At 35.3% G+C, this 24,825-nt stretch overlaps 2 protein-coding genes across 2 annotated transcripts in view; one reads left to right on the forward strand and one right to left on the reverse strand.

The window, feature by feature from the left end:
* The window catches only part of LOC126979784 (uncharacterized), a 193,436-nt gene that overhangs the window by 79,472 nt on the left and 89,139 nt on the right, over positions 1-24,825 (reverse strand). The window lies entirely within an intron of this gene.
* The window catches only part of LOC126979842 (facilitated trehalose transporter Tret1-like), a 32,073-nt gene continuing 30,957 nt past the window's right edge, over positions 23,710-24,825 (forward strand). The window contains exon 1 of the mRNA XM_050829404.1: positions 23,710-23,935. Coding sequence (XP_050685361.1) covers positions 23,872-23,935 — 64 coding nt within the window. The 5' untranslated portion in view covers positions 23,710-23,871. The remainder of the gene's footprint in view (positions 23,936-24,825) is intronic.

The following is a 24,825-nucleotide window of genomic DNA, read 5'->3' on the forward strand; positions in this document are numbered from 1 at the left end:
GATAATGAGCTTCGAAAGAGCTATACACATTTTATCACGTCGCAATTTGTTTACAAAATGTAATGTTAAATGATATACTCTCTTTGACTAATTTAATAAAAAGTCTTCTGTAACTACGTATAGGATTTTATTATATGAAGACATAGTTATTATTGGATCTATCATATCAATGGGTGTTCCACAGGGCTCAATCTTGGGTCCTTTTCTGTTCCTGGTTTACGTCAATGATTTACCGTATCTCATCCAAAATAAACATGATATTATATTGTTTGCTGACGATACAACTTTGTTATTTAAAATAAGCCGCCTGCAAAAAAAATCTTTCAGGTTGACGATGACATTGTTGAAGTAGTAAATTGGTTTAATATTAATACCTTATTTTTAAACGAAAGGAAAACAAAATGTAGTAGGTTTACACTTCCAAGTATAAAGAACACACCAACAACTACAAAAATTAATAATTTCAAACTTAATGTAGTAGAAACGACAACATTCCTAGCCATTACATTAGATTTTAAGCTGCAATGGGGCGCTTATATAAAAAAGTTATGTAATCGACTAAGCTCTGCAGTATTTGCGGTAAAAAAAGGCAATAAATTTTAGCTACTTTCACAGTGTCATGTTCTACGGAATTATATTGTGGTGAAGGGCCGCAGTTATTGACAACATATTTTTATGCTGCAGAAAACGGCAATTCGAGCAGTCAATAAACTGCGTTCACAGATTAATTGAGAGAAAAGATAAGTGAAATTAATATTATGACAATACACTGCCAGTACATATACGTGAACCTCCTGTACGCTCATAAACATATTAGCCAATTTAAAAATAATAGTGATGTTCATAATGTCAATACTCAAAATAAACATAAACTCGCAATACCATCTACTAGGCTCCGTAAAATTACTAAATATTTAAAGTGGATTGTGTAATATTTTATAATAAACTCCCAAATGATTTTAAAATATTACCAATTAAATTTAAATGTATCGTAAAAAGTAAATTAACATCTAAGGCCTTTTATAATGTCAAAGATTATTTGAATGGTAAAGAATAAAGATAGTTGGAATTAATGTTTCTAAATTTATTGTTAATGAATATTGTTATACTCATTTGAATGCTATTGTAACTTTTGTACTTCATCCTGACTTGCACTAAATAACTAATAAAGTTAACATCTTATGTCTCAAGGTGACGAGCGCAGTTGTAGTGCCGCTCAGAATTTTTGGGGTCATTCAAGAATCCTGAGCGGCACTGCATTGTATTGATGGACAGGGCGTATCAATTACCATCAGCTGAACGTCCTGCTTATTTTCATTAAAAAAAGTCATCACTCTTCAAATATCGATCATATCACTCTAACGGCCGTTCCCAATATACAATCTACAGATAGAGATAAATTACTACCTTCTACTGTTAGTAATTAGCTGTCAATAGTCTGAAGGTGGCCCCATATACCCGATAAGACATTCTTATCGCCTTATATTGAGGCGCGTGAATTGAAATTTCCATACAAACTTCTATCGCTGGTAGGTAAGCTATACGTCGTCCCATTGACATACAGCGTGTACGGATGTAAGTTACCGTCGATAAGTTCATTGGTACAGAAAAGTCAACGATAGATACGATTTTTATCTTAAGTAAGAGAAAGACTGAATATTGGGAACGGCCGGTAGAGTGCAATCTCGTTAAGCTCGCGAGATATCACCCAATTTTCGGTCAAGGTAAAGAATATATAATAGAACTAGCTTACCCAGCAAACGTTGTATTGCCATATAAAGTGATGAAAAAATTCAATAATTAACATTTTTGAGGCATAAAAAATAGCCTTTTATGCCTTTTATTGCCATCTTGAAACCCTATTGCGGATCTGTGGACGGAACAGAATAATATAAAAATCGCGATACAAAAATAGCTGCTGTCTACGATCAGTAGACGGGTGAAAATTTTAAATTGTATGTATTTTTTAATGTTGAATCATAATAAAATAAAAATATTTTTTTTGTCAAAGAATGAAAAAAGATATTTAGGGTGGGTAGCCCTTATCATTTAGGGGTATGAAATATATTTTGCCCGATTCTCGAACCAATATACACAGAAAATTTCCTACAAATCGGTTCAGCCGTTTCAGAGGAGTTTGGTAAGATACACCAGGACACGTGAATTTTATATATTAGACAAGTAGTCGAGGTCAAACTCGCTAAAAAGGCCGAGAGCGCGAAAACGTAAATGTCGGGAGAACGAGAGTACACTACCTAGGTTAATCCTCCTGTAGGAAGGAAAATTTATCAGAGTGAATTTTTGTGATACGCCCGCATACCGTCACGCAAATCCGACACCCTGACATTTACTGTTGATCAACTAGACCATTTGTATCATAGGTAGGTACTTCATTTACCATAAATTTGTTGTAACAATAAATCTACTGAACAACCAAAGGAAGAGAAATAAATAAATTTATGTGTATAAGTGTAAAATAAGCTTACAATATTTCTTTTTAATTGTATTAAAATAATTTAAAGATATTCAAATAATCCTTGTTTAAGTAAATTATGCGGTATAATAATATTTTCATTTATTATATTTTACTTCTTTGTAACAATAAAATAGCACGAGGAATATATTTGAAGTGATAACTTCTTATGGGAAGGTTAACCGCTTCGTAACGCGTGACGCGTTACGACGCAAGTCTGTGTGGCTTCCCTTTCTCTCACGCATACGGCAGTGGTAGGCAGGCTCCTCTCTCACTCTAACGGTTTGTTACTTTTATAGGATTAAATAGTGATACTTTAATAATAATGTACATACACAAAATTTTAATATACATATTCAAGAATTGTAACTTAGAATTAAATAAATTTTATAGTCAAAAAAAGATTTCGTCCATAAATAACATGTTGAGGAAACATGATGTAAGGAAACATCATCATATTAATATACATAAAATTTTAGTTATAACCTAAGCGTTTGTCAAGTTAAATAATTTAAATATTAAATAGTTCAGTTAAGAGTAGTTTAAGTTATCATTTCTTTCGGGACGGGGGTCTTTTTTATACCTACGTTTTTTAAGGATTACAGTTTTGTTACACCAAAGAAGTATACTTTTTGTGTGTGTACATTTTTTTTAATGAAAATAAGGGACGAGACTAGCAGGTCGTTCAGTTAATGGTAATTGATTGGCCCTGCCCATGACAATGCAGTGCCACTCGGGATTCTTAAAAAACCCCAAGAATTCCGAGCGGCACAACAACTGCGCTCGTCAACTTAAGACATAAGATGTTAAGTCTCATTTGCCCAGTAATTTCACTAGCTACGGCGCCCTTCAGCGCGAAACACAGTAAAGCTTCAACATTACTGCTTCACAGCAGAAATAGGAGCCGTTAGGGTACCCATAATCTAGCCGGCATCCGGTGCCTCGGAAAGGAGCCTCCCACTGGTAAATACATAAGTACACACCAACACACACACGCTATTTTTAACTTTATTTAAATTTGAGCCGAGTTGCTATCGCTTCTGTCAAATTATCGAGCACAGAACATCGTAACGGACGCTGTCAATCACTCATTATATATTTTTTACCAACCAATCTAATAGATGTTAAACATCTTTGATTGTGAGAGACCTGGGATACGAATGACAGGCACTAAACACCATTCGATACGCTACTGAACAGATCACAGTATACAGGGTGACTTAACATTAATTAACTGTGTTTAGATTTGTATGTAATAACTTATTTTTAAGTATTCTCTCTCTATTATCTCGTTAAGATGGAATATTATATTATTCAAATAAAGTCACCAAAATTTAGGAACGATGTGGGACTCCAATCCAACTCCAACCTCTCGTTTTCCGTCCGAGTTCTCTTACGAACTGAGCTAACCGTTCGAGTAACACATGGTTTGCAAATCTTGGTAAGTTTGTTCTACGCTCGCGGGTTCGAGTCTCGCATCGTTCATAAATTTTGGTTACAAATTTTTGATTGTATAATTATTAAGCCCAGAAGTTAGGGATATCATTTTAAAAATAACAGTTTTTTGTAATATTACTAGTAAAATTATGTTTTATTTTGTGTAAGAATTGGCAAACAGGCTCAAGTGATGGGAAGTGGTAAAGACTTAACATCTTATGTCTCAAGGTAACGAGCGCAGTTGTAGTGCCATTCAGAATTTTTGGGGTTTGTCAAGAATACTGAGCGGCACTGCATTGTAATGGGCAGGGCATAATTACCACCAGCTGAACGTCCTGCCCATCTTGTCCCTTATTTTCATTAAAAAAAAAATCGCCCCAACCCAGCAAGAGATGCGTTGCCTGTCTTTAATGTAAGGAGTATGCTCGAAGCTTGTACCTTAGTCGTGGAACCGATGTTCAGGAAAACAGCAGCTGGTAATTGATTTCACAAAGTGTGCCTTGCGAGCTAAAAAGTTGAGCAGTCCGCAAAACGCAAGTGTTCGATCAATGTGCAAATGACGGTAGTGGATAGAAATGACCGCTAAAGTTATATTTTCTAACTACCCTCATCTTGTCGAAGTGACAGCTGTCAACGCCCACCGGCTTATCCAAACGACACACATGAGTCGAGAGTCCGCGTCCGGCCACTGCGAAGAAGAGGTGCTACCACTTTGCACTTTGAAAACCCCCTTGTTCTATTTTTGGGTCTTACGTAACGGTTTCGATTCATAAGTCTCCTTTTTACGTCCGTGACGAATTTCTACTGAGCTACGAGTGCCGTGCATCGAGCTGGAAGTTAAGGTGCTGGATCCGAGGCAGGAAGAGGCGTGGAAATTTAAGGTTAGTGGTCACTATTTTATCTTTGTCCCGATTTTGCACATTGAGGTAAGGATCTAAGTAGTACAGTCCATTTTAATAATTATTTATATCGAATTATCAGCGCTAGTTGTAATACACAACACGCAAGATTGTAGAATGCCAGACGTCACCATTTTTATCACAGATTGACGTTATGTCTCTCCTCTAAGCACTTTCCGTGATATGGTGCAGAGAGATCCCACATCTCTACGTAACGCCAAAGAATCAAGCCGATCGGAGATTACTTGATCGCCGATGATTTAAGCTGCACTTCAGTGTATGCAAACAAATGGAAGGAGCTAAGTACTAAAGAGTTGTGAGAACAGTCAGGTCAGATTTGCGCCTTATAGAGTTATAGGCGTCATGTGAAGAACTGTCTTGCCTTTCTGAGTACACCAAGCATGAAAGACGCCAACTCGCCTTCTTTTGACCACGTAACTGATCGTCACTCCATAAATTAACACCAAGTGAATCAGCGCCAATGAATACAATCCTTTTATAAGAACATGATGTTTAAGTACTTAAAATAGTAACTAATGTAGCACGATAACACACAGGATGGGTGACAATATACTGACACTGCTTAAATATAACTGAACAACATACTTTTACTATCGCGAAATTTTTCTAACTTCCCTAACCTAAGCTATGCTCTGACGCCACTCGCTCAGCTGTTTTGGCGCCAAACCCGGTGCGGCCACTTGAATTGCTATAGCCACTTGTGTTTACATTAGCCGAGGTATCATTATGCGGTTTATGTTAAGGGTAAGTAGATACACAAGCTTAGTTATTGTAAACAAAAAACGTGATTTGTGATAGATTCATGCTGTGATATCGTCGCTCTTTCAGAGTTGTACGATAAATTGTGGCTAATTTGTTAAACGCGTCAACGTTATAATATGATCTTATGATTTAAATATTGTTATGCACTAAGTTATAATCGAATTCATCGTGGCCAGTAATACATCCTATACTTTTATATATTTTTCTCTACGTAAATATCGGGGTCTGTGATAAAGTGTAACATCCTGTATAATCACAATTCTTGTGATCAGAGAGCAGAACCGGTGGTTGTTATTAGTGTGATTAGAGACACTACTGGATACCTTTATTAGTTTTGCCACGGTTTTGTGAAAACAGATTAAATAGAGTATTATTACTTGGAAATAAACTGCATAGCTAAGCTCTCACAGACTTTTTTAAATTGATTTATTCAGCATCGCCTGGACCTATGTGTGAGTAACTATAGCGCATAGTGGAGACCAGGGGCGTGCATATCATATAGGCAATTAGGCAGTGCCTACCTCGTTATAAACCTAATTAAATATAGCACTAGTTTTATAGTTATTTATGCAACTGTTGTGTAATAAGGGGCATCAAAACACGAATGTGGATTTATCTCACGAGGCGAAGCCGAGTGTGATAATAGTATCACATGAGTGTTTTAATACCTAATTATCAACAGTTGCATACAAGACTTTATCTACACCCAGAATATGAATCCTTTAAAAGATTCTGAAACTGTTAGCTTACTGCTAATATTAAAACAGCCAGTCCTAGTAGTAACCTAATATCATCCGTTACTGATTATATACAAATTAACTAAGTATTAATAAAACAATTATTTATTTTTGTAGTAATTTACATTTTGTATAGTGCAATAAATTAAATTCACTTGAATATTTTGTTCTTTTGCAGCGTTTAAAATGAATCGCTCATTTTTGTAAACAAAACAATAAAAATATCGAAGAAGAATGGCGGGGTTTCGAATAACCTACTTTTTTTTACGGCGCGCGGCGTTCTGGTAGTGTGGAACGCGAGTAAACGAAAATGTTCTTATTTTGAAATTCATACAGATACCACGCATCGAGCAATAAGAATGTGGCTGTCTGTAAAATCTCTTTGAGCATGAAGGGTTTGAAAAAAAAATAGGAGTGTTGTTATGAAATTCAGTACAACATTACAACACTCATTTGGATGATGTAATGGTTATTAGAACATTGGGTGTTTTAATGTTCGCAATAAGCTAACTGTTTCAGAATCTTTAATAGAGCATTTAAAGCATAGGTGTAGATAAAGTTAATTTACGAACTACGACAGACAGATTGCATATACGTAGCAAGCAGTACCTACCTTGCTGGAAAAAATGCACGCCCCTGGTGGATACATTATTTATCTGTGATCGTATAGATTAATATCTTCATATTTGACGTCCCAAACCAGTGTCCTTCCCCGTGCCCAAGCCATATGGGTCATTTCATCAGGACGCTTGCCATCGCGGCGGAGAGTACCATTTGGCTCTAAAACAGAGTCGGCCAATGTCCTGCAGATGACTGAGTATAATTGATTTGCAGAAACATCGTTTAGGAGAATACAATAGAATAATACTCGGGGAATACTTTCGCTCAAGGACTCCAAGTCCATTAACAACCGGCTAATGGATAGTCAAACCCAAAGCAAATCAACAAACGTTGTGATGTCCTACGGTCTGTCAGCAATTTTGAATGCAATTTAGTTGTATTCGACACCCAAAAGATCTTCAAAATGTCGGAATAAAAATAAGCCAATGTCAGCCACTTGATCGTCACTTGATCCATATTATTATCTCATGAAAAGAATCACAGACATAAATAGAGATTGCTTGACAGTGAAAGAGAGACGTACATAATAGAGATACATTCAAACACTTGTTCGGCGTGAATGTGTAGCAGTTTAGGAAAAGCGAAATTAAATAAGACATTTGTTTTATTTCCTCAAACTTGGCAATTGGCAAACTTCAAAATAGCAATAAGAAAAAGAGTCTGCTCAATAAACAGTGTTTTTCTATTCTATTTTGCAAAATTTAAGTAAAATACCATTATTCTATGTTGACAGCGCAATATCCTAGTCTCAGGCAGTCTCACAGTTTCTGAAATGAGTTTTAATATATCCAGCAGAGCACTTTTCAAATAGAATCTTTCTATATATTTATAGTTAACGTCTAAACCCCGGCTGGGATTTTATTATAACACAAATAATATACATATATCTTATTTATCAGACCTGATATCACCAAAAACCTGGGGGAGAGTACTCAGTGACTCCAGATACGTTTCAGAACAACACACATCAAATATGCGGCTGTTCCAGTCCAGCGGTGAACAGCTTTGGCGATATGACATCGCCTTGTCTGACTCCCCGCTGCCGTCGGATAGGCTTCAAGATCTGATCCTGGAGACGGACTGACATGGTGGCGTTTCCATACAAACACTTCCACGCTTCGATATATCCGTTATCAATTTGGCACCTCTGGAGAGTCTGAAGCACCGCCCAGGTCTCAATCGAATCAAAAGCCTTCTCATAGTCCACAAACGCCAAGCATAGGGGCTGGTTATACTCCTCCTCTGTCTTCTATAACCTGCCACAGCGTTTGTATGTGGTCTATGGTGCTGATGCCTTTTCGGAATCCGGCTTGTTCGGGAGACTGGAGGTCGTCAAGCCTGCGTACGAGACGATTCGTGAAATGATATGGGCCTATAGTTCTTCTTAGGCCATCCAGGTGGGAGGGGGAAAACATTATAAACAAACATAAATTCATTCACATTAACTCTTAAAAGTATTATATATTTTATGGAGCTAACTATAATACTTAAAGCATTTCTAGTGATGTAACAATGCAAATCACTATTTTCTGTCAAAATATGATGAGTAGTAAATGGTACAGATTTTCTGTATTCCAGGCATCATTATGCATGCACCTTTGTACAAATTATTTTGCCAGATAGTTGCTTAAAAGTTTTTTTACTACCCCGTGGGAAAAAAAGGAAAATTTTGGGACCACTTTGTTGCTTTATAATGGAAGCGGAGGATAAACGAGCGTACGGGTCGACTTAAACTGATTCAACGATATCCTTTTTTATGGAAGAGGAGGACAAACGAGGGTCACCTGATGTCAAGTGATCACCACCGCCCACATATCTTACAACAACAGAGGAATCATAGGAGCGTTGCCGGCCTTTTTTTGAAGGTACCCATATCATCCTGGAACCATCGCACAAGGATGAAATGAAAAAGCCCACATCCTGTTTTTTTTTCTTTATAGGAAAGCAGGACAAACGAGCCTACGGGTCTTAACTGGTGTTAAGTGATCACCGCCACCCACATTCTCTTTAACACTAGAGGAATCACAGGCCCGTTGCCGGCCTTGGTTGTACGTGAAAGAAATTTCCTTGTAATCCGTACTATCATAATATGTCCTCTTCTGTTTGACAAGAGAACTTAATAATAAACTCCGTTTCCATCCATCCTACTTGTATATCTAATAAATTCAGGAAGCTAAAATTTGGACCCAACATCACAAAATTTTAAAAGTTCATTAATAAACACGGAACTGCTGTTCGTTGTTGGTTTTAATTAAAAAGTTTGGCGAGAAAAAAGGTGTCAGCGAAAAACACCAGTGGTCCAATTAAAATTTTATCACAGCTTAGGGGCGATCGATTTTAATATCTGTAAATATATCTTATATATAAAATTCTCTTGTCTCGTGTCATAAACTAACATAGTTTACCTTACTCCTCCGAAACGGCTTTACTGATTTTTATCAAATTTTATATGCATATTCAGTTGGTCTGAGAATCGGCTACTATCTATTTTTCATCCCCCTAAATGTTAAGGGTGGTTCACCCCTAATTTTTTTTTTTGAAATAATTTTTTTTATTTTATTATGATTTAGCATTGAATAATACATACAAATTTAAATTTTCCCCCCTTCTATGATCTACAACTATTTTTGTATCACGTTTTTTATATTATTCTGTTCCATCCACCAAACCGATATAGGATTGCAAGATGGCAATCGAATACAATAATTGTAGTACGATATATTTGGTAGGTCTGAGAATCGGTTGCAATAAAATTTTAATAATTGTTTTTTTTTAATGTGGCAATACCAATCAAAACAAAAAACCAAATGCAATTGCTGGGTCAGGTAGTTAATATATAAATAAAGTACGCTGCGCCCGGTTTTTGTTTGAATAATCACAATATATATAAAATACGTGTCACGTAGTTTATTCGTGATGGACTCCTAAACTAATGAATGGATTTTAATGGGGATTACTTCATGGAGTGCAGTTTAGTCCAACTTGAGAGATAGGATAGTTTTTATTTCGATTTGGGACCCATAATTTTGAGAATTTCTATATGATTTTCATAATTTCTATGAGAGAATTTAGTGACGGTTTCACAGTTCCACTGTGAAACAATTTCATCATAACAACAGCATTTTTTACGAAATAATTCTTGGTTTTTTGAAATATCTTTGGCAAATTCCCATAAAACAGTATTTTTTTTATTATATACAGAACAACGTCTGTCGCGTCAGCTAGTTTGTAATGTAATGAAATGTTATTGACTGCATTCAAACTAGATAACGTATATATAATAATTACATTTTTAAACAATTCTTTTGAATTTAATAATACATTTGACTTGAACATTTTTTCTGTACAAAATATATTTGAGGAAGGAAGGAATTGAAATGCTTTTGTACAAAAAAATCATCAACCGTATATTTGTGGCCACTTTCAAAATTAAAATATTTTTATTGCAAAATGGTGGAATATTGTAAAGGTTGAAAGTACGTGATGCCCTGCAAGGGCACACCAACATTTTAAATAGACAAAAAATAATGAGTAGGAAGTCTATATGAAGCTATATTATACATTATTTTCGCAATTATTAGTTAAAAAAAATCGGTTAGAGTATAGAAGCATAGTTAAACTAAATTTTTTGAAAGATAACTTTCAATAATATGTTTTAATATGATTCGGAATAGTATAAATTTTTATTATACTTTTGTATTGCCCTGTGGTGAGGGCTCGATAATACTAGTGATATTGTTGTTTATGGTAAATTAAATCTGTTTAAATTTCTATTATTTCTTTTGTTGTTATGTTGGGTTGAATATAGTAAGATATACATGGTGTTATAGTTAAGTGTAACCACGCGATTATTCCCTAGCTATTACAGATATCAAAAAACGGTCAAGTGTGAGTCGGACTCGCCCATGAAGGGTTCCGTAGCAATATAAGCATTTATATTATGAAGCAAGTAACATAATATAAAAGTTACAAAGAAAGGAAAATGATATTAAAATCTCGATCTCGTTCAAACCAAGTTTTCGGTGGAAGTTTGCATGGTGATGTACATCATAGATTTTTTTTAGTTTTATCATTCTCTTATTTTAGAAGTAACAGGGGTGGATCACACATTTTACCACTTTGGAAGTGTCTCTCGCGCAAACTATTCAGCTTAGAAAAAAGTGATATAGAAACCTCAATATCATTTTTGAATACCTATCTGTAGATACACATACTTATGGGTTTGATGAAAAAAAAATTTTGAGTTTCAGTTCTAAGTATTTATTACCCCCAAAATTTATTGTTTTTTCTATTTTAGTGTGAAAATATTAATGCGGTTCACAGAATACATCTACTTACCAAGTTTCAACAATATAGTTCTTATAGTTTTGGAAAAAAGTGGCTGTTGCATACACGGACAGACTTCAGTTTAAAGTTTTTTGATAGGTATGTGATATATTAACGGAATAATTGCCTGGTAACACTTAACCATTACATCCTGAATAGATATTGAAGTGAGTGTAAGAATTGAGAGTGGATCAATAAATATGATATTTCAAATATCAATGTGTACGGCGCTGATTGCTCCAAGAATTATGTAACATTATCATGAGCTAAAATCCCCACTAGGTGGCGCACAAGCAATTTGTCACACACTACGAACTAGACGCCTGACAGCCCCAAATGATTTATCGCCGAACAGACAAAGACCTCCTCAAATACTCCCTTCGTAAAGCAAACACCTCGGAACGCGACGGAAAATATTCTCTATGGCGGATACGGAAAGCTCCCTTTCCCGCCAAAAGTGACATTGACGTTTGCCGCTTTCAACGATACGGGCGCGTTCTGAAATTCCTCGGCTAATTGTATGTATCGCGCGGCACAGAACGCATTTGTCAATTGTCGGCGCAACCGAATGCAACGCGAAGTTGACTAACTAATTAGTGAGTGAGCTATTTCAGGAACGCTTTGACGGCTTATTAATATTTCAAATTGAACACAAATTGGATGTCTCGCCTAACAGATTACTGAGCTATGATTTCCTATTTCTTTAACGACGTTGAAAAATCAAAGAGCCTCTTGTCAACGTGGCGACAGTTTCATTTTCTGAATATCAAAATGTGATGTTTCACTGCCCTGTGATGACGTGTTACTCAATTGGATATATAGAGAGAATCGAGATATCGGGAGATATATGGGCACAAAGAAACGTGTGACATTAATTATGTTTAGTATGGCGAACCCATAGACTTCAAATACAGCGTATAGACGACCTGACAGCGCGATAATGTGTAAACAATAATTTTGTCACATTAAAAAAAAGTGTGGTTTAATATTAAAAATACTAAGGAGCTAATGACAATCGTGGCTGACTATAATTCAAATTACTTCATGAGTGCCTATAAAAAATATGAATACTTCCCAATTTCAACAGGGTTCGATCATCGGATCTGATAACCATGGGGCCACCTGGGATACTCTTTCATACAAAATAAGAATTTTCCGAATCGGTTCATGCATCTTCGAGTAATCGGGAAATAATAGGTACTTACATAAAAAGTAAAAATAAGTCCGATGCTTTATGAAAATAGATTGTGAAGTCTTAGAATTTTTAGATCATTTATACGTCTACGTGACAGCTGTCAAAACGTCGAAGAAATATTGAGGTCGACAGTTAACCTCTATTTTGAGCAATATACGCACACTAACTAACGTAATAAGCCTGACCTGTTTTCACCGGCAGCAAGACGCTCTATCTAGACCAGGAGTGCTCAAGCTTGAACTGCTGGCGATCTACCTCAAAATTTGTAGACTACAATCGATCGGCTCTGAGAGGCTTCAAGTATGTGTGATGAAGGATTGTCGCCGAGGTAGAGTGTCACGATGACATAGATATTAGTTTTGCGCAAAATATGCATTTTTTTAGTCAAAATTGCGAGTTTATTGGTTCTTACAAAACAAACGCGTTCTAAAGTTCTAAGCTTAACTTTAGAGTGACTTTGGATGTTGAAGCGTGACACTGCATGTCCTGAGCATACTTTTCATAAGATGGTACGTAATTACCGATTTTAGTTTATTATTCCGGAATTTTTTCTCGAGATCGACTCAAAAAGCACTCGCGATCGACATGTCGATCCCGATCGACCGTTTGAGCACCCCTGATCTAGACGTTTAAATTATCTAAGTTTGCAGTCTGTAAAAAATTAGTTTACGTGAACCGAATGACGCTAATATCTAACATTAAAACAAAGAAATACCATTCATAAATCTTATTAAACGAAACATCCTCCTTCATTAAAATAAGCTAATTATAACACAATAATAGAACTAATTTGATTCACAGCCACATGTTTACACGAACCGGGATTAATTATGGCGCGTGAATCGCTGTCATTCCCACCAGCGCCATCTGTGGAGTGATTAAGTAAATAGACATTTTGTCGACAGGCAACGAAATTGATTCGATACATCACGTTTTTTAAATCGATCTGTGTACTGGAACGCGTAACTAAGGGGCGTCGATTAGCTGCGGTAGAGATTGGGATGTTTGGAAACTAATTAAATGGCATACTCAATTCGTGAACTTGTTTTACGATATTTTTTATTGCTTTTTGATGATCAAGTACAGTACTTTGGCAGATACAAAGAATGGAACGAACTCTTTTTGCGGTATTTTAAGGTGAAATAGGCCTATAAAAGGGAGTTATAACTCTTTCAAAAGCTGGTTAACTTAACTACATATTTTTCAAATAACCTGGATTGAAATTGCGAGTGCCCGTAGAGCCAGGCATTTAAACTCGCAATTTCCGAAACTAGTCAATTTCATACCAATGTGATTGCTGCCGGGCAGAAAACCGTCGTTTTCTTGCAGCGGAATGAAGTTGCATTCTTGTTTTCGTTCCTGTCAAAGTAACAACCTATTTTGGTTATTCCGAACTTCTTTAACTGTCATTTTAACCATCAACTAAACTGACAGATATTTTCGTTATAAGTCTAAAATTCTCTAGTTCCGCAACTAAATCTCGCACTTTCAATGCGGATTATATGAAAAATAATATAGAGTGTGACGCGGAATGAAACGCAATATCAGAATGACAAGGGGCTAACATACTCAACGAATTTTGTTTTTCTTAAAATCCTTAAGGGTTTTTTTGTAATCGTTTGAATTGAAAAATGTTGGTTCTAAATATTATTCTTGTTTGTTTTTTCGACTAGTTTTAATGGTTGCTAGCATAAAATCTATCCTTTCAAGCGTAACCTTGCTGAAGTCTGATATGTATTCAATTGAGCGAATGGTCTCGATTGCACTACTCTAAATAAATAAAACAAATGAGCTTATGTATACTCGTCATTTTACCATGTCTTCACTATGTGTGTACTTCAAAATTGTGTGATGATGACGGTTATAAAAATTATCAGTGTTAGAAATTATCATGTTAGACGTTGTGTGACTTACTACAGCTACAGGGTGCATCGGCTGCCGCGGATACATACGTTCGACCGAGATTAAAGTCCGTATGCTTACGTACGTAGAAGTGGCAGGAAGTCAATAATCCGCGTCTACGCGTGTGTCTACAGATCCCACAGCATCATCAATACCATCATCACAGAAACACATCATCTTATCTCAGCGTTTAAACCGTAATTGACGACGCGCTTACTCCGCTGAAATATGTGACTTTAATAGGCACAATGCCAAATAGCTTGGGTCACGCACCGCATTATACGCAGGGCGATATGATTGAGTCGCGAATGCGGCTCCCAGATGTGGATAATCACATGCCATCCTTATTGGATCTTCTGCTGACTACACATTCCGATAGTTACCACGTTTCTGTCGTCCTCTAGGACGTCCAATCATGGCCTGGTCAGCAGTCTGGTGCCAATTCAACGACCGCGTCGCAGAACACCAGCGACCAGCCGCCTTTGGCACTAGAAGTCAGCAGATTGGGAGAAGATGCGTTCCTTTTTTGCATCTTTCCTCGGGGCAAGGTTCGTGTCCCTTCGGATGATCCCTGCGCCTGTGTATGTGCCGTTACAGCGGTTGATGTGATATACTAAAGCCTTACTTGGTATGGATATTTTCATACTAAGCTCAGTGGCCGATCACAGCCCTGGTTCAATGCTTCAGTTAAAAGAGCACCTGACTGCAAAAAATAGTGTTATTGAGCACTGTGCACAAACGGTTTTTTTGTATAGCGGAAATTCACGTAGTCAAAATCGGCGAGCAGCTTTCACATTACCCGAGGTTCTGGGCGTTGTTGAAAGCTGTTCTTGGCAACTTCAACAAGCCGCCCCTACCGTTGCTGCTAAATTAGCTTCGAAGAAGCTTGGCTTCCAAAATAGATCACGCCAATACTTCAAGCGACCCACATTCTAGCGCGATACAAAACGCAGGTCCGGCCATTTAATATGAAGTTTCGCTGTCACACTAACAGTAAAACAAAGTCATTCTGACCAATGTATTAAAATCAACCTGTGTACTACCTATAAACGTGTGTAAACAGAAACGGCAACGAGGCTTGTCATTTTCGTATCAACGACATAATTTTTTAACAAAACTTAATGAAATAATTTTAATAAATTCAAAATGATAAGTACTCGATAGTTGGTGATTTTAATTTTAGTTCAATTATATGGCGAGGTTGTAGTGTCTCGCAATACATTTAAGAATTTCTTTAAAAACGATAGCATTTATTTATAGCAATAAGACGAAAAGTTGATTTTTCGGCCACTTTCGTGTAACCGTTAAGAAGCGACATCTAGGTTAGAAGCTTACAAGTACACGCTTGAGAAAATATCGATGGCAAAATAGACGATGTATTACGAAAGATGGCGCTTACTTAATATTTAAAGTTAAATTGATAAAAAAGGCTGATTATTTAAATGCGACAGGATTTCATTAAAATGTTTATAATTTGCTTATTTACTTTTTGTCGTATCTTTAACTTTACATCACAAAAACACACAAAACCTTGACTTATTTTAAGAAGAGAGAGGCAAGTAAGCAGGTTTTTTGAGGAGATTGAGTCGACTGGTGAGGAGACTGGTGAGTCTTGACCAGATGTTACGGTCAGTTTTTCATCTTATAAATATATACTAGCTGACCCGACAGACGCTGCAGCTGTTCAGTCAATAGAAAAAAAATGATGTAAGTACCTATTCGGGAATAATGTAGTCTAACGCCATCGGATATGTGTACCTAATCAAAGTTAATAGGTTAAAAATGAACCTAAAACGTTTTTTTGAATGATTTTATAATATGTTGTAACTTGTAGTAATAAATTGATAAGGATTAATATCGTATTTATGTAAACAGCTTTTACACTACTTACCGCTTTATAATAGTCATTTTTTTAAAGTATTAAAATGGATAAAGTGTGTTTTCCTTATGGAGATAGAAATATGCCATCGCGGACTTTACTGTAAACCTATTATATAAAATACACAATTCCACCACACATTATTTTGTTATAACTCGAAGGGCTTAGACAGAGTTTTCGTTGAAAGGTCCCAGACAGCTTATTTTTTCCGACACCTCTAACAAGTATTGTTAATGTATACAAATATGTATACAAAAACTTAACAAATTATATTATAAGAACTAAAACCTTCCTCCAGAACCATTGGTGGTATCCATTGGTGGAAACAGCATAACAATCAGTGCAGTAGTTGTTGAGTTTATCGCGAACAGGCAGACGGAGGACTTTGTTTTCTAATACATGGGGCACACTAAAAGTTTTCCACTTCTAGCGAACCCGAACTATTTGAATTTCGAATGTTATATTTTTTGAAACGTTGCAACCTTCTTAGTAATAAAAAAACAATTGGCGGGAAATCATTTGTCAATTATCTTAAGTTTTTTATCACACATCAAAGTTCTATGTACGCAACGAAAATGGAAAATGGTTGAAAAGATTTTAGAGCGATGATTTTTTATGATTTTAAAAGTTCTCTCTCTCCGCAAGACTGTGCCGTTCGTCTTCAAAATGCTTTTGAGAGAGAAGCACCTTGCTTGAGCACTGTGAGGCGATGGTTTGCTGAATTTGAGAGAGGTTTGGTTTCTTTACATGTCGAATTTCGTGAAGGGCGGCCTTCAACCGCCGTCAACGAAAATAATGTGGCTGATGAAACCCGCGGATTACCTATGAGACAATTCGAGGACTATTGGGGATTGGTATGAGCCAAATTCAGAAAATTTTACACGACGAATTGAAAGTTCGGAACCTTGATTGTCGTTGGATCCCTCATGAACTGACAGCGAAGCAGAAGTGGGCTCGCGTGGAATGGTGCACACAGATAATGAAGTACTACCACGGACATTCTAATGCTGTTTATGACATTGTCACAGGAGACGAAACGTGGATTTATTGTTTTGAACCCGAAAAAAAAACAGGAATCTTGTGAATGGGTGTTTGAAAATGAGAACAGGCCAACAAAAGTGAAGCAGGCGAGAAACGTTAGTAAAAAACAATGATCGCATTTTTTTTCATGAGGCAAAAAATTGTGCTCAATTTTGTACCCTCTGTACGTTAAATATGACTATTCTTAGTACGCCCCGGGGAAGCACAGGGCAACGTAAGTACGTTCACTTGTCCTAATTATTTGGCCGTCTGATACTAGATTATGTGTTATACATTGTCTTTAGCAATTACTAATTAAAATTACGGTATGAACGGTATTAATACTCTGTAATAATAATTAATGTAGTAATTACTCTGTATCTATTAGATCTCCATAGATGTAAAAGGAAGGATTATCCTTACTCCATGACCTTTACATATTTGAAAGAGACTTTGATTAATGATTTCAATCACTTAGAAGTAACATTTTTGTTCCGTGATTATCCAAGGCCTGCGTTATGTGTGATCAGTATTAACTCCTAAATAAGGTGCGGTCTACCAATGTCTATTATTGACAGAGCTTAATTAGGATTTTTAATAATTTTGACCTACTTTTAACGTTTCCGTCTTAGATCATTTATAGACTAGATAGACTGTGACAGCTGTGAAAACGTCGAAAAAATAGACTTTAGAAGTAACCTCTATTATGAGCCATTCACGCACACAAAGTGTCATACAAATCGCGAGTATAAGACGTAGCTTGTCACGCACACTAAACTAATATTTCTTGCCTGTTTTCATCCGTTATGTATCAGCAAGAGATTCTATTTAGTCCTTTAAATTATCTAAAAGAAATAATTTACTTTGAATAATTTGACATAATTTCTATATATTTTTTTTATATAATTATAATTTTATTTAATTTTAATTTTGGGAGCATTTGTTCACGTTCGCATATTCAACTTTACATGCACAAAAAGATGACCACAGTTCACTCACACAGAAAATAAAATAAAATTGTTCTGACCCAAATATCTTTGGCGATATTTTAAATCGCGACCAAAATTCAAAGTTCAACCATTTTCGAAAAGTAGCACAGAAAGTTAATGACGGTGACGTGAAAGGTGCTGCATCTATACTTTTTTCAAATGATATCCTGGCACCCAACTCAAATGAAACACTTTTGGCTTTACAAAGGTTACACCCATCACCAGATGCTAATTGTGTTATTCCGGGGCCATCTTTTTCTGTTAATCATCTACGGGCAAACGATGCTGATGTATTAAAAGCAATAATGTCCTTTAAGACTAGTTCTGCCGGCGGCTCCGATGGACTGACACCCTAGCTTCTTAAAGATCTGGTATGTCCTTCCACGGGGGATGCAGGTAGAGCTTTGCATGAGGACATTGTTCTCTTAGTAAATCTCATGCTTTCTGGCAAAGTTAATACTGAAATTACCGAAATTTTATATGCGTTCTTAAGAAAAAAGATGGTGGTATTCGTCCTATAGCCGTGGGCTGCACCTTTCGACGCCTTGTCTCTAAAATTTACATATTTCTCCGTTCCTATCTACTAAATTCATCCTTCTTCCAAGGTATTGTAAATATAGTTATAAGATTTGTTTTGTTTGAATAAATGTGATTTAAATGTACTTATTTTAAATTTAACATTTAAATTTATTTTAAATTTTATTTTATTAAATATCATTTTAACTGCACTGAGATATATTTTATCTTGCTAATTTTACTTTGAATATTAAATGTTATTTTATTTAACGTATACTACTATTTAGCAGAATAAATAGCTTTCTTATTTTTATTTAGTACGGGCTCTGCCTAATTTGGGGCAAGATAAAATACGTGTGTGTAACCACTATAGTATCAATTATTCTTCCAAATATATTTTTACTGTTTTTAAATTTCTTAATTTCTTCTAAATCAGAAACTAATGGATAATTTATGTAATATTATTTATACGTTAATATATATACATATAAGCCATATTTATCATAATGTATTTTACTCGACCAGCAAACAACAGGGTATTAGGTAAGTAAGAGCTGGTATCACCGATTTTAATTTACCTCAATTTGATTCTTTGGCCACTGTGGGTAAATCTGTCTTGCTATTTTTATAAATATTTGATGTAACTATTAACTAACATCAATGTTAAACGTTGAAAGTAGTTATTGGAGAGTACATATCTTGATAGTTCTTAAAAATATACTTTATAATTGTAACAGGCCAGTGCCATTTTGTGGACAAAATATTCAAAAGCCAAACAGAAATCCATCTCGATCTTTTGCCCGCAATTCTAAACTCAAAGGCTTTCGCCTCCCGGAAGGTTATTTAAAAAGAAAATAAATTCAATATGGCGTCGTGCTCAGTCGCGGCGGGACAGTTTTCCCGCCATTATATTTTTAGCCACCGCGGAGCGTGGTTGAACGACTAATTGGATTCGTGTTACAATAAACGCATCAACCCCTCACGCTAACCACAACGACTCCCCAATTAAAACTAGGGAGAGAGAAGCTAACAAAAATACGAGGTTGCAATTTTTTTTACAAAATTCTCGTTGTTTTTTAAGTTGAAAGATCGGTCTTTCTCATATGATGAGCATAATACCATTGTACAAGGTATTCGTGTAATATACTTTGTAAAATAAAAACGTGCGTCTAGTGACGTCCGACAGAAGTGAATTAAACTAATTAATATTGAAATTGTTTAAAATCAGAAAAGCTTAAGTTATTACTTAAATTTTATATATATTAATATGATAATGTAAGGAAGGTAAAATCTTTTATTAATTACAAAATATATTAATAAATTCTAAAAGTGATAACTTCTAATTCTAATTTTAAAACTGTCATTATTGATTTATTTTCATTTATTTCAGACGTTTACGTGTTTGACATTTAATCAAATGTCAATGTTACCATAATGTTACATTGTTGTCAATGTTACGACTGCGACTGCTCGCTATTTTAAAGCGCCTGTAAGTTCGTTTGCGCAATCATACTCGCAAATGTGTTACTAATCGAATACTTTTTTTTTTTATTATATACAGACACTTTATTACATAATATTACATAATATTTGGTCCCTACACTAGGCATAGCCTATCCTGTAGGCAACCAATTTACATTCTATGGTTTCCAATATGAACCGATAGGTCAAAAAGTGCACTCTGTGTGAGTGTGTCGGTGGGTGTGAGTGCGAGTGGGTGTGAGTATCTGATTAATCATGTTACAAAGTATTAACATTATATGAATGCTAAGCTATCCCTTTAATTAATTAATCTTCCATGTCTGCATAAGTGAGTGTGTGTAACCATCTCTGTATTTTAGATTTGATTTGATTTGAGCAAATTTTAATAGAACATTTTAAATTTACTTTGTTCTATATATATGTATGTAAGAATGGGCTAAATCTACTTGCAAATGTTGTATTTATTGTTGGTATTGAAATCTTGTACGAACGGCTATCTAGTAAGTTTTTATAACTAGGCAAATTCAAGACCTTGTCATAACACGCAAGATAAATATACCTCGGACAGAAAGAAGTTCTAAGTCTTTATATAAATTGTGTGTTGGGTATCTAATAGGTTTTCTAAAAATCACATTAAGGACAACTCTCTGTGCTCTCTCTAAGAGTATCATGTGTGAAGTAGCCGCCCCTCCCCATACGGCGATACAGTAAGATAACACAGATTGACCGATTGCAAAATAAATAGTTTTTAACCGAATTAAAGATGTCGAAGAGCGTAAGTTCTTAAAAATATAGATCAACTTGCGGACTCTTTTCGCTGTTGTTTTAAGATGTTGCTTAAAATCTAAGTTTTCATCCATGACGACTCCGAAGTATTTTATATGAGTAGTTCTACTTATACTATTGCAAGAGCAAGGGCCAGATAGAGCAACAGGACATGTGTGGACTTTAATATCAAAAATGTGGGAAGGGGATGAAGTTTTCGTTTTATGGAAACAGATGTACTGTGCTTTAGTGAGATTCAAGGTGAGAAGATTATTTTGTAGCCAAGTTGCAATATTCCCCATTCCTTGTTCCGCTGTGTGTAGTGCAGTAGCCCAGTTTTGTCCGTAAAATAAAAGAGCTGTATCATCGGCATAACATGTCCCTTATAAATCTGAAGATTATTTAGATGTCTGCAAAAAATTTCACTTTTATATTGATATTTTGTTGCTTATAGCCATTACAACTAATAAAATAGATTATCCAGATCTCTTATCGAAAATATCCTTACACACACCTTAAATTTTAGCTCGTAAATATGCTCCTATCTTTATATCCTCCGTCAGCACTAACTATCGTCAAAATTCATTCATCGTACGTCTCAGCAATAACTTCAACAAATTATTATCAAAACAATTAGATCTTGACTTATTCTGTAGCAGCTCTGATTCCATTAAGCGTCAATTAGGAAATGAGTTCTTTGGTCAATTTCGTGGTCGAGCTGATAATATATAATTAGATAAGTAATATATATATATATATATATATATAATAGTGTTAAGCATTTGATTCGTATACGTAAGTCTCACATTGTTTTTGTTTTATATTTTACATAGCTACTCGTGAGAATCTGTAAATGGCTTTCTGTTATTTTATCATGTGACTATTGTAAAGTATTCAGCTGTAGATTCTCGAATAATATAAATAAATAACAAATGACGTCAGAGCTAAATACTTTAGTTTTGATGTCATTTATATACAAAAGGAATAACGTGGGGCCTAATATACTTCCTTAGGGGACGCCAAAATCTATTGTAGTTGGATTGCTTTTCTTATGATCAATAATAACACACTGACTTCGGCACATTAAATAGCTTTTGAACCCGTTCAGGCAATTACCTCGAATACCTAGGAGATCAAGTTTTCGTAAAAGTATAGGAATACAGACTGTAAAAGCCTTCGCGAGGTCTAAATATACACCGATACATGCTTGCTGCTGATCTAGTTTAGATGAAACAATTTTAGTTACTAAATCTACAGTGTTTCTGATGATTTTTAGGGCGAAACCCGAATTGTCTCTCAAATATTATTTTGTGTGCGTCAAGAAAACTTGTCAATCGAAATCGGTCTATAGTCCGATTTCTTTATTGGGGTTTTTTCTTTATTACGAACTATAGTTCGTAGGATTCGATTTGTTACCCGACTTATGAATAGGAACAATTGCAGCCATTTTCCAGGCAGTAGGAAAAATGCCTTTAGATAAACTTAGATTACATATGCTCGTCAGGGGGGGAGTAATATATATTTTTGCTAATATTGAAAAGGCGGTTTGATATTCCATCTAGTCCAGGGGCACTGTCAAGATTAGAGTTACTTATCAAGCCTAAAACAGTTTAAAGAACCTAAAGTTTAACAAAAGAGTTTAGAAAAGATGTGATGGATCTTACGTAGTTTCAAGTAATGCAACTGCATTAATTTAATAACTATTAATCAAGGAGGATTCTAAATAAAAGACCCTTTAAAGAATGTGTAAAGGTGTAATTTGTTTGTTTAATAAATTTAAATACAATAATTTAGTACGGTTTGCGTCTATTCTGTTGTAATGACAAATTCTTACAAGTCTTTTCAAGAGCCCATATTTACGTATATAAAACACCAAAATTCATTCCTGAAAACTTTAAAAACTGCATCCATGTATTGTTGCAATGATATTATTGTGCGGTGGCCATCTTAGATTTCACTAATGGTCCGAAATACATTCTCTGCTATTCCGAGACCCTTGGAAATGTCTGTCTTTCCTACCATAGCTTTTCTTTTATGTATGCCCGAACTCAGATTCGATTCTTAACGAGAACTCAACCAAATAACAAATAATAACTGTGTGCGTACAAAGTTCACATGTCAGAAGCGAAACCTGGATTGTGCATAAACCTCTAAACTGCATATGGTACATGTTCCTAGGATGACACATTATTCCAACCGCTATGAAAAACATTACTATCACGGCTACCATATTTATATTCTCGTTTTGTGTATGTAGTAGGTAATACGTCGTGCGCATGACGTCAGAATATATAAATTAAGGTATACTCGCATCATACATAAGACAATCTCTTCTTAAACTATGATCGCCTGGTACCATCTTAAATTTTAATGAATTTATGTGTTTGTCTTTTTTTACTATCGCACTTTTTCGTTTTATCGACTTTCAAATCACAACGATGCTCAAGAAGTCTTCACTTCAAAAAGAATGTTCATCTTCATGTATTTTATAATAGAATAAAATACTAACGTCATCTCGTGTTTATGTTGCATAAAATCAGTGAAAGTTAAATCTTTAGAACGCAATCTTTAGTAGCCTTGGCTTTGAAGTCGAAGGGATTTAATTCCGCGCTACATAATCGTTTTTGTCTTTCAAGCCTCGTTTGAAATACCAATTACTCGGCTAACTAAAATGTTGTGAAGGGTAACTGGTTGACAAGGTTCATGGTTTAGCTCACGGCTTAACTGCTGTCCAGAATAAACCGCAATGCCTAGGAGATAACACGTTGGCTAGACAAAGAATAATAACAGTAATACTTTTAACACGAGTGGAGTCAGAACGACGCAGGAGACTAAATTAAGTTTGTGATGTTTGAACATTTGAAATCAGATTTTAAGCAAAAATGGTGGCAGTACTTGGCGGCGTCATTGGGTAAGGGATTTTTGTTTTAATTCTACTCCGACAACAGTGTTATTCTTCAAAGAATTTATTTAATAAAAGAAATTTGTTTATTCACCAAACAATAAAAAAAAAGAAATTTGCCAGTTGTAGAGACTATCGATAGAAGTGAAAACTTAACACTTTTAGTATTAAAATTTGAAATTTCATAATGCTTAAAAACAGTTAAATTATTTATTTCGATTTATTTTTTGAAACTTATTTTCACTAATATATTAATCAATCTGTAGTGGCTAATGCTTCAACTTTCCATACATTTGGTATAAAATGATAAATGATAAAGTGGAACGATGAGTTATGATGAATAAAACCGTTCCTATTGAGTGATAAATGATAACTAACTTTATTTCATTAGGAAAATTAAATGCACGCGATTATGTATCGCGGCAAATGACAATGAAAATGCTTACAACAACATTATGTACAGTTAACAACTCGTACATCCTGCGCCTCCCGAAAGCGAGATTAATCTTAAAAATCACTTACTTACTTAAGAAATTATTTGATACAAAAATATTAAAGTGTAAAATTCAATATACAAAAATTATGGTTAAAAATAATGTAAATAGCAAAACAAAAAAAATAACACGGATGAGAAGAACATAAAATGTTACACAATGTTATCAGAAATAAGTATAAGTAAATTAGTCATTAAATGTCTTTATCTAATGGAACGAGTCATCATGGGGGAAGTGGCTTTATCTAGACTTAACACAGATTGTCTAATTTCACTTGACACATTTTGTACATTTGGGACACTCGAATACACTTTTTTATTTGGAACATTCACAATCACATCACTAACACTCTGCTGGGCCTCCGTGCCAGCGTCAGCGGTGGAGGCGTTCGCCGTGTCCCGCTTT

This window comes from Leptidea sinapis, chromosome 4 (genome assembly GCF_905404315.1).
Source record: "Leptidea sinapis chromosome 4, ilLepSina1.1, whole genome shotgun sequence".
NCBI classification, from domain to species: domain Eukaryota; kingdom Metazoa; phylum Arthropoda; class Insecta; order Lepidoptera; family Pieridae; genus Leptidea; species Leptidea sinapis.